The 11,390-nt window shown below is 46.2% G+C and overlaps 1 protein-coding gene across 8 annotated transcripts in view; it reads right to left on the bottom strand.

The window, feature by feature from the left end:
- The window catches only part of LOC118793072 (probable phospholipid-transporting ATPase IA), a 112,116-nt gene that overhangs the window by 44,893 nt on the left and 55,833 nt on the right, over positions 1–11,390 (bottom strand). For all 8 annotated transcript variants that reach the window (XM_036551038.1, XM_036551041.1, XM_036551043.1 and 5 more), the window contains 7 exons: positions 10,666–10,771; positions 10,144–10,226; positions 7,794–7,843; positions 6,289–6,358; positions 5,865–5,949; positions 5,136–5,275; positions 1,253–1,391 (listed from right to left, as the gene is read on the bottom strand). In XM_036551038.1, coding sequence (XP_036406931.1) covers positions 1,253–1,391; positions 5,136–5,275; positions 5,865–5,949; positions 6,289–6,358; positions 7,794–7,843; positions 10,144–10,226; positions 10,666–10,771 — 673 coding nt within the window. The remainder of the gene's footprint in view (positions 1–1,252; positions 1,392–5,135; positions 5,276–5,864; positions 5,950–6,288; positions 6,359–7,793; positions 7,844–10,143; positions 10,227–10,665; positions 10,772–11,390) is intronic.

The following is an 11,390-nucleotide window of genomic DNA, read 5'->3' as shown; positions in this document are numbered from 1 at the left end:
GCTTGTTTCTTCAGAGCTCCGGCTGTTCAAGTCCTGCCAGCTCAGCGCGTGTGCCAATGGGGAGGGGAGGGCATTTAAGAGGGCTACCAATTTTCTCAGACCATTTCCTCTACGTCAACGCTTCCTATGCGTCAGTGCAGGTCGTTTTGTGGTCAGCAGGGGGTTGAGGGGGGGGTGGCAAACCCACTCCGGTATAGCAGCACATCTTCTGAGCACACTGGGCCTTCCCAAAGCAGCACCCTCAGCAAGCGCGGCAATCAGAACAGTGATTGGACAATTGGAAGCGTGACAATTAGAAACTCTGCCCACCAGCCATGACGTGTGGCGACGTGTGCAGCCAGCCCGCGCGGATGGGCTTCACCTGGGCCATGGGGGGACACGGTAAAGCAAAATAAACAGTCGGCCTTTTCACAGAGCGCCCCAGCTGGACAGCGGAGGCGGAGCTGCGCAAACACCACTCCCCCCCGCGCCCGCGGCACGTCCGTTTTGAGGGAGGCACAAAGGGCCAATTCAGCCCAGCCGTAGGTGGCCCGGAGGCCCGTTAATACCTGTCCTTCCTGCCCCTCCTTCATGGGACTGGTGCGTGAGGCCGACGGGTTTTAGCGACTTAGCTAACGTCCCCACATCTGAGGGCTACATGCTTGTTGCGGATAACAGAGACCCGTGTACTACACTTGTTCACCACCGACCTCTGAGCGCTGCCTGCAGTAGCAACAATATCCCCTGTGACAGGATGGACGGCAGTCTGTGTGTGTGTGTGTGTGTGTGGGCATGCATATGTCTGTAAGTGTGCACATGCATGTGCATGTACGGGTGTGAGCATATCCGTGTGTGCATGTGTGCACATATATATAACTATGAGTTTGCCCCTGAATGTGTGTGCGCGCGCGCGCGTGTGTGTGTGTGTGTTCGAGAGGAAACGTATATTTTCCGACAGACTTTTTTATGTTTTACAACTCTCCTAAAACAACTATTAAATGAGCTACGGGCTAAAAGTAGCAAAGTATCCAGACGTACAGGAAATGGGTGAGCAACCGATACGCCCTGCTGCAAAGTACCTGCTCCACCACTAACGACCAACAGACTGCAGGACCTGACCTGCAGCGGCTGGCCTGAGAGGTAGGGCTAATGCACAGTAGCTGGGGCTAACGAGGAACGGGGCAGAGCAGCACAGCGTGGGGGTGGATACAGCAGGACAGGTGGAGAGAGAAGTGTGGGTGAGACGGATTGGGGGAGCGTGCGCGTGGCTTACCAATGTTGATGGCTGTCTCCTGCTTATCCCCGGTCAGGATCCAGATCTTGATGTCGGCCTTCATCAGTGTCTCGATGGTCTCCGGCACCTTGTCCTGGAGCTTATCTTCAATGGCTGTCGCTCCCAGCAACTGCAGGTTCTGCAGGGCGAGACGAGTCCTGTCGTCACCGATCCACTCAAATACTGTCCACAGCAGGCGGTACCTTCTCGTATCCATGATTCAAATGCTGACCCTGGACAAACCTCATGATCAACCTAAACATGGCAGTGTAGCATAGTAGGACTTGCGGATTTGATTCCCCGCTGTCACACTGCCGTTGTACCCTTGGGCAAGGTACTAAACCTACAATTGCCTCACTAAATATCCAGCTGTATAAATGGGTAACATTGTAAAAAAAAAAAAAACTTTAACCGATGCAAGTCGCTCAAATTCATAATACATACTAAGATACTATTTAGTTAATACAAGGTTCCTAACCTCTTCCTTTTTTAGTTATATCTATGTCAAAGGGGGAACATGACTAACTGAATTCAGTATATGTAGAGCAGGAAGTTTTTTTTTTTTTTTGCTTTGAAAGATAACATACCACTTCCCAGCTCACTATAGAGGTGCCTAAGGTTGCTCTATGAGAGAAAATGTTTAGTGTTGGGGGGTGATTAATGACTAATTTATTTTAAGAAAGGTTAAAACTCAATTCCAAATTGAGTTCCAGTTCCAGCCCAGGTCTACATGTAAAATGAAAAGCTAAGGTAAACTGCTGTAAACTTTGCACAGGGATGTTCAATTCCAGCCAGACTGGAGGAAAACGGCAAAAAGCACCAGTAACACCAAAATGACACAAGAGAGTTTGGAATAGAGCTTCCTAACCGAGGGCGGGGGGACAAAAAAAAAAAAAAAGAGGGCCTGAATTCGTCAATCATCACACAGCTTGCCTTTTTCATTTGCGAGGGTTCTGATAAACAACAAAGCTAGGGACTGTGTTTGGGCATGTAGGCGAAGGCCAAGAAAGAATAACATGGCAGCCAATGACAGACTAGTTAACAGAGTGGGTGTGGGGGTGTGGCACGTGCCCCTGGTCTAATGTGTTTTTCTCAGGAAGCTGGCGGCCTGTGACATAGTGTCAGGGCTATACTGGCGTTGAGTGAGGTAGAGACTTTAATGCATTTTTTTTCCTCCTTTATGCTACCCTATTTCTGGAATGGGCAATTCTACACAAGGCTCGTCTCACGGTGATAACCTCTACACCCATGCAATGGAGGAGCACTGAGGCGAGATGAATGCAGTCCTCCGATACGCTTATGCAGAGCCAATGGTTGCTTTTCACACAAGTCACACAGCGCACCTCATTGGAGGGCTACTCCGCTGATGTCGTCTGAGTGACTCGCAGACACCTGACAAATCGAAGGACACTGAGAACGGTGAGATGAGGAAACCTTGGCCGACCTATCCACCCTTATCCGCTGTGGAACAAAACTAGCCTGCTCTTCTGCTGTGAGCTGCTGGTCACTGTTGGCAAGTGACACGGCAGGCTTCAAAACCGGCCTGTAAGACAGCTACATCAAAGACAAGCGCCTTGCTGACTGAGCCCACAGCCAGGCTTTGACAAGGTAGAGGCGCCTGCAGACAGACAAATGGGAGGCCTTCACCTCCTACAGCAGGTTCCATATGTAAAAACAGGTTATCACCACTTAAAGTACACCCCCCCTCAGCATGTCTATAGCTACACAGCACACCCTTACCCCTTAAAGGACACCCTATCCCTTAAGTCGCACCGTTACCACTTACAGCATGCTCTACTGTGTAAAGCAGACCCTTACCCCTTTAAAGACTACCCCACCCACCATAGCATGTCTTGGATATACCTCTGAAAAATGACCACTTTCACTCTTCTGACATTATTTCACTTCCCTGTATGTGCGGGAGATTTTACAGTCAGAATTTCCCAGAATTATTTTGAAAGTGCTGGTTAGTGAAAATGAAACCCAACGAAAGTGTTTGGTTGGGTGCCCACAAGGACACACTAGCTTTTATTAACCTTTATGTACCCCAGAAGGTCAACTGGAAGCTCATTCCTCTTTAACAAGGCCGATGGCTATTAAATAGCTGATTTATAAACGTGTGGTACGCTCACAGACACTTCCACTGTTATTTTTACCATGCCGTTTCAAGTTTTATATTCTGTATGAGTGGGCGTTTTACTGCGTGCAGCCCTCATGCAAACCTCTGACCAAGTGGCACTTAACTCAAGAAATATCTAGAAAAACAAAAAAAAAAAAAAAAACTGGCTGGCAAACCAATGACTATGAAAAAAAAAATATTTGATGTTCTGCTGTTTTTTATGGCAATTTACACAATTATCAATTCAATCAATCAATAATCTTATGAATATAATTATTCTGTTATTGGACAAACTGCACCAAAATTTACAAATAAATCATAGTTGCCTCTGACATATTCTTTCATTTTTGTAGTTGAAGGGTAACCACAATCACAATTGAGAAAAAAAAAAATGTTCACAAAGCAATCAACTCAGCAGAGAAGGCCTTTAAATTTTTGCCGGAATTCATTGAATATTGGATGCGTAAACGTCACGTTCATTGAAACTGAATGCTTAAATTTTGCTGGAGCTCACTGATGTTGCATGGTTAATTGCTGAACCAAGCTCCCTCAGTGGTGCTCAAGTAGAACAGTCTGCTTTGCCGCGGATCAGAGCTGCCATCTAGTGGCCATGATGCAGAGCTGCATGCGCACTCATGTGAAGGCGTATTTTATGTCGAACAAATTGAAGCCGTTTATTTGGGCGGAGCCTGCTCAGGGAGGCTCAGGGAGCCTCGGGGAGGCCTGGGGGCGGGGGGGGGCATAATTTACAAGCATGGCCCCCGTTGTTTCACTCGCTCTTCAGAAAAACCCCTGCCCTTCACAGGGGCGCGATTGTGCTCCGCCGACTGTGGACCCGCTGGAAACTGTCAAGCGGTCAGATTCCCCGCTCCCGACCCCGCATTAATCAAGCGTAGGGTGGGGAGGTGACGGAGGGGGGAACTCTGGCCCGGGGATCGCCACTGGAGCGGATTTGAGCGCTTGAACTTTGTAACCTGCGCCACTAAACGCGAGTATTAAGTGGCCACACACTGTTGAGGCCGAGTGCCGGTCGACCAGCACAGACAGACAAACAAACAACTCCGTATGCCACCCGCTTGCTCTGCAGCTGCCCCAAGGTGCCAGCTGGCACGGCCTGCGTTCCACACACTGTCCATTCATAAGAGGGGGCCAGCTGAGGTGAAGTGCCTCGCTTCAGGGCTGAGCCTGACACCCTCAGCTCCTGGGCTGTGCTCTAAATACTGCCCCCTGCTGGTCAGAACAGGAACTGCTGTAAGAAGAGAGGGACAGGCAAAGGCAATGGTTCCCAATACAGAACGACAAGGTGCTAAGAAAACATGCTATGTTAAGGGCACGTTTGCTTAAGTTTATAGCATTACAGCTGTCGTTGTCTTGCTTGCATTTGTCTTGCTGCTATAATGAGTGGCCTCACATGATTCAAGACCCTTCTCGTCAATTAACTATATAACTGCAATTCTATTTACATTCATTCATCTGACAGATGCTCCTATCCAGAATGACTTACTGCCAGCGGTTTTGTTAGCAGCATTAATATGTTAATAAACTGTGTCAGTTTTCAAGTGCTTCTGGTCAAAGGTGTCGTTACAGACGGTTTCAAACTCAGGAACCATGACGAGGGACAGAGGGGCTCATCGAGAGAGTGAAAGTGGTAAGCGCTGAGCAATGAAAGTTTGGAAGGACACAGGGACATGGGCAGGGCCGGCACAGAGATATGGACGGAGCAACAGTTGGGGGGGAGGGGGGGGGGGGGGGCGGCGGCCTGACCTTCTCGATGAGCTCGTAGCTCTCCTCCAGCTTCAGGGTGCGGTTCTGAAGGGCGGTGGAGGCGCGGGAGTACACCTCCGCCCACTCCTGGTACGACGTCTCCGAAACGTCGGCCACCGCGTAGCACAGAGTGCGCAGACCTGCAGAAAGGGAGGGCAGCAGGGCGACACGTGACCTCCGACCTCCACAAGGGTTTCTCTGCCTCTGCAGATACGCAACTGTTAGCTTGGACTTTCCATTCAGAAGAATGGATAACGTATGCACCAACTGGACAAGAAATTGATTGTATGATAGAAGATGGTTTGATTTAACAAGATGCTCCTCCATTTAGGCAACTACACCGGACAGAAATTTAGTAATGCACACCAGTTGACTCTTTATGGTTTTCGCCTGTGTTGTACTCTACTTCACTTGTAAGTCGTCTTGAATAAAAGCGTCTGCCAAATCAATAAATGCATATGTAAAATCAAATGCAGACAAACTGTGTGTTAGATTTAGTCATTATATATCTAAAACTGTTGTGACTGCAGCTGAGGTTATAGGAATTTTACTCTACATGTTACTCAAGGAATTGTGCAAGATTCTTAATTTTAACACAGTATTACTATATGCCACATTTGTGTGTGTGCATGTGAGCATGAGCTTGAATGTGTGTGTGTGTGTGTGTGTGTGTGTGTGTGTGTGTGTGTGTGTGTGTGCGCGCGCATATGAGTTTGTGTGCATGCTCACCCTCTGTAGCAAATTGTTCCAGGTGTTTCAGCGTGATGTCCGTGTACCTTGAGGATTCAGCCAGCCTGTCGTAAATGACTGAGTCCTGGAGGGAAGAAGGCCACACACTTTAGACACACCCCCATCCAATAAGAGAAGAGGATGGAGCTTTTGCAGCGAAAATAGGAATGAACTACTGACAAGCAACAAACAACTCCAGATAAACATCAATGCAACCCAGCCACAGCATCCAAGACATAAATGTTGAATCCTGAACCAAAAAGGTTACTGGTTTCGTTCTGGCAGTATTTTAAACTGTCAAGCAAGAGTTAATCCTCCAGGACTACAATTCCCAGCACAAGGATTTAGTGACTCTTCTGTGAGGACTCTTGAAGACCCAAGCAGTTGTAGCTGTCCAGTGCATTACTTGAGGAGGGATACTTACTGCTCCTTTGCAGTAAAGGCGGATCTTTCCAGCCGGAGTTCGCATGATGACAGACATTCTTTTCCTGGAGCTTTGGGCAAAGGGGACATCACATCAGAGAAGAAGTTAAAACGAGAGAACACACAAAAATCACAACAAAGATCTCAACAGCTGCCACAAAATGTCACTCTCAAACAACAGTTCAGGGACATGGCGTGGGGACTCGTGGTGAATTGTGGGGACTCGTGGTGAATTGTTGCCCATAACCGGTAATAATGAACAGGCGTACAGGTAAAATGGTGTTTGGCATCAGCACGATCATACAAAATTCATCTTATTTCTTAATTTGACTGGTGCTGTTATTAGCAACCACTGTAAAAATGGTGATAGTTAAGATCCTGAGATGTGACTGAAACAAGACAAGGGACTGAAAAAAGACGATTTTTTTTCTCAGAGACTTCAGCCTTGTTCTGCTGTTATTTTCCAGCACCTTCTAATTTCACTTTAACCATTGAGAGTCGCTCCCGATTAGCCCTGACGGGAGCAATCACACCCACCCCTCTGTTTCCATACTGCAAGTCCCGCCCCTTGTCCAACTCCCTGACAACCTATCAGGACAGGAATAAAACTCAGATTGCGGGGATGTGCGTCACGGTTATATAGACGCTTAGAAAAATAATAATCTCTTAACTCCAGACAGCTCCAGACAGCGGAAAGGGTAACTGCCCCGAAGTTTCATGAAAGGAGAAAAATGTCGATGAATCACTGTCACCGTCAGCGGTCATTATTGCTATTACCATTATCATCATTATTGCAATTATGACCATTACTGAGGAGCTGGCAGGCAGCTAGCTGTGATGGCATCGACTCTCACCAACAGAGATTACTAAGTTACAGAGAGAAGTCTATCAATGGGGCAGGGCTGCTAATGTCTGTGGCTTTTGCCATTCCTGCCAGTTCCCCACACCTGCAAAGTGAAGAGCAGGCTGTGGATATCTATGGTGTTTGCCTTTCCTGCTATTACTCCACACCTGCAAAGCTCAAAACAGACTATGAATTTCTATGGTATTTATAGGCTATGACTCTGCACCTGTGTAACCAAAACCAGAATAAGAATAATAGGTCATTGACACACAGTGGTGGAAAAAGTAGCTAGAGAGGGTGATTGGAATAATTTCGCAAATGAGAGTCCCTTCATGTTGACTTCCACTACACTTTGACACCCTGAAACAGGAAGTACTGGGAAGACCTATCATTTCATGTAAAAGAGCTCTGGCACTGTGTTGATCATTGCATGAGCAGCTGATGTGACCTTATGATATTTACGGGCTTATTAAACACATGCAAAGCTTTCTTATTTTAACCATTTATTACCAACTATTACTGAAGTAATTCTGAGTTTAGCTGTGCCTTGCTCAAGGGCACAAAGGCAGTGCCACACCTGCGTATTAGAACCCGCAACCTTCCAGTTACAGGCTGATGCCCAGAGGAAGACCTACAGATGAACACAGTGAAAGCCAATTTACCTGGTGAACTCCAGAACGTTCAGGAGCTCATACCTCTCCTCACGGCCAAGCTGAGGCAGAGAAGAAACACAAATGTCACTCAGCTCAAATATTGCATCACTGTTGTTGTACTCTGCCTCACTTGTAAGTCACTTTGGATAAAAGCGTCTGCCAGATGAACAAATGTAAATATAAATGTCTTTCTACAAAGTTTATATCATATTTGTACAGGACATAGCTACCATTGACATGCAGAAAAGTATCAAGGAGATACTAGGAAACTTGAATATGACTGCAACTGCAGAGAAAGGATTTCTCTGATGCAGAGAAAGGATTATGCATTAAGGAATGGTGTTGAAAATTGACTTTAGTCATAAACTTTTTGACCAATGCATCTGGTTCTTGCTTCAACAATAAAACAATGTTTCAGTTGTATTTGCCTCCTGTCAAAAATAAAAGTAAGAAACTAAACAAATAAAGTTAAGTGAAATACATTTTTTAAAAAATTGTCTGAAGAAACACACTGACAGGATTCAGGATATAAGATGTATCTATGACCTGAACAGTGGCGAGAGACTGTAGTTTTCCTGTTCTACCACTAGATGACAGCCTTCCACAGATCACACAATTCTTCAGAAGGCTACCTCATGCTTAAAGGCCCAAAATGTGGAGATAATCGGGGGGTCACATGAAAACAAGACTTCTGGTGTTTCCTCAGTTCAGTTTCAGTTCTTCCTTTTCTGTAAAGCCCACTTTGTATGAAGTCTGTGTAGGGCAAGCGTAATGAAAATTGGCATGTCATTTAGATCAATGAGCTACGTGATTGGCTATGCACAAACTACCATAGTGTGCGATTGATAGGTAAGGAATTGTGATATGATAAAAACACTGTGATGTGATATCCGTCACAGTGCTATAAATATGGCTTTTCTTACTATGGTTCTAGCGACAGAAATATATATTTTTAAGCCGCACCTGTGAATGCCAATTGCCATACACACAGATTTGACTATTCTACAGCATCAGCACTAACGAGGAAGTAATAGTTTATGTCTGCATATATTTTTAGATTTCTTCTCATATTTTTTCTTATTTTCAGTTAGATTTCATTACATTTACATTTTGTTACTCAGTCTTATCTAGAGCAAAGTGCAAAATGAATACACTGAACATTAAATTTACATTTTTGACATCCAGCAGAAGGTGTTATCCAGAGTGATGTACACGGCTGGGCCACCAAGTGAAATGTCTATTTGTTCCATCACACCCCAGTGCTTAAGAACACTGCACTAATCGTAATGTGTATCGGTACCCTGGAACAAAGGATTCTGGGAGACAGAATGGAAAAAAAGCCTCAAGCAAATGTTACCCTCCTTAGCTATAATTGCACTGCACTTAAAGGATACTGGAGCCCCTTCTTTAGGGTAAATGCAGTGCATGGAGACAGATCTCATAGCTGGCACCCAAAAAAAAAAGCCTTCAGACGGCTTTGTAACTCAGCCAAAACATTTACCTTCCTCGCTGTAGTTTTACAGCACAGAGGGTTATGTATGCTGAGCTGGAGCCCACAGCCATGTTAGCCTGTTAATTACCAGCTGCAGTAGCACTGCTGGGATCCCCTGAGTGCTGTCTCTAGGGCATGCACACCATTGCTGCTATTCATAAATCATATTGGCAGCTTGGGAGGGGACACATAATTACCTGAGCAGAGAGCCGAGTGTCTTAAATAAGGACTCAATACATGCTCAATTACCATCTTAACTGCCGTCCCGCACTGCTAATTAGGGGTCTACAGTGGCGTAATCCGGGGGAGCGAAACGCAATTAATTGATTTGCGGTGGAGAAACGCAGCACCCGTGTAAGCCTGTTTGATAAGGCGGAGGCGACATGAGACACGCGCTTAGGAACACAGCAGCGGATGGCTGCTAACTCCCTGCAGCCTAGTGCTGGAAATCCCAGTCCCCACAAATTCTCATGTGAATGTCTGAGGTGCGGTTACGCGTTTAACAGAGGGCTGCGGCTCTTTTGGCTGGTGGAGGAGGAAAGGCAGTGAAACTAACTGAATTATGAACTGCACGCTTGTCTCTGGTTTCAAGGTTTTTAGTCAGGATAGTTTAAAAGGCCCCATGGGTTGTTCCGTAAGACCATAAAAGCTGGGGGAAAATGTGTGGTTTCACATACTGAGCCCACTATTTTAAAAAGCAGGGGTCATCTGATTGGTGTCTGCTTAGTATGTCCAGGATAACACTTTCCCTCAGGTTAATTTGCAGACGCTCATTGTTTTCGTCCTTCCTCTTAAAAAGAGCCTAAACTACATGTTAAGCACCCCCCCCGTCCCCACTCACTCCATCCCTCTCCAGCGGGTACTCACGGCTTCAATGATGACAGAGTTTGGGGTGCGGCCTGTAAACACGAAATCCAGGTCCCGCGCCGCCCTCACCAGCGCCCCCTCATCTATGAGAGACACGGGGCCATTCAAACCTCAGCTTCAAATGCACACACCAACACCAAGGGGGTCAGGATCCAAACCCAACAAGCCACACCGAGTGAGACACTAAGCACAAGAACATACTGTCTGTTTGCGAGGAACTGACTACCACCAAATGGATCACATATGACCATATGTTCCAGAAGTGAAAAGCATTGGTGTTGTACTATGAATTCATAATGTCACAGCCATAAATGTCAAGCATAAAACAGCTGACATATACTGTATCGGACAAAATATCAATGGAAAAAGAATGAAAAAAATGGAGGAGTGAGACAGAGAGGTAGGGGGAAGGGATCTGTTTCTGGGAGTGTAGGGTGTTTACAATGGGATGTGATTCTGGGAGTGTAGGTAATGCAGGAGATGTGGTTCTGGAAGTGTTGAATGTGAATGAACTGGACATACCTGGAGAAGATGCCTGGTAGACGATTTTGCCGTCTGTCCGCTCTGGGACTGCAGTGTGACAAACTGCCATCATTGTCATGAACTCCTGAATGACGGGGGCTGTGGGCTGCAGGCATACACACACACACACACACACACACACACACACACACACACACACACACACACAGAAAGTTCCTTGTTTAGAGCAGTAAATACAGCTGGATGTTGAGTTCCCTGCATTTTCCAGTATAGGGTTTTCGCTTTCTGGTGCTTCTCATGGAACTCTTACAAGCAGGAAACCAGCAGAAGTGAGGCTTTTTCCTCACAGCACATCAAAAAAAGCTGTTCTTTAATCGTACTGCAATATCACTTTAATCATATTGTTGTTCCCCTCTAGCCTTGTATCAAAGGCTTGTTTGTTCGGGTGTGTGCTAATCTTTCTGAACAGATCAGCCGCAAAAACATGAAACAGGCGTAACGAAACCTCTCTGGACCCGCACCAGCATCAGAAAAAATGCACTTAAAACGGGTTCTGATCACTAATTGAGCTGCTCTGGAAGAAACATGCAAGACATTACATTTTTGAGATGTTTACTAGTGTCAAGATGTGAAATATTCAAACGCCACGGCCGCCCTGTTGAAGTTACTCTCAGTCCGAGCCAAAATTTTGCAACTGTAGCCCATATCAAACGTGTGCGGTCAGTATACAGTCAGGGGTTGGGTGGCATTCAGGACTCATCTGC

The sequence above is a fragment of the Megalops cyprinoides genome, chromosome 18 (assembly GCF_013368585.1).
Source record: "Megalops cyprinoides isolate fMegCyp1 chromosome 18, fMegCyp1.pri, whole genome shotgun sequence".
In the NCBI taxonomy this organism is placed as follows: domain Eukaryota; kingdom Metazoa; phylum Chordata; class Actinopteri; order Elopiformes; family Megalopidae; genus Megalops; species Megalops cyprinoides.
The sequence above is the reverse complement of the archived record's forward strand: the minus strand, read 5'-3'. Positions and strand labels throughout refer to the sequence as shown.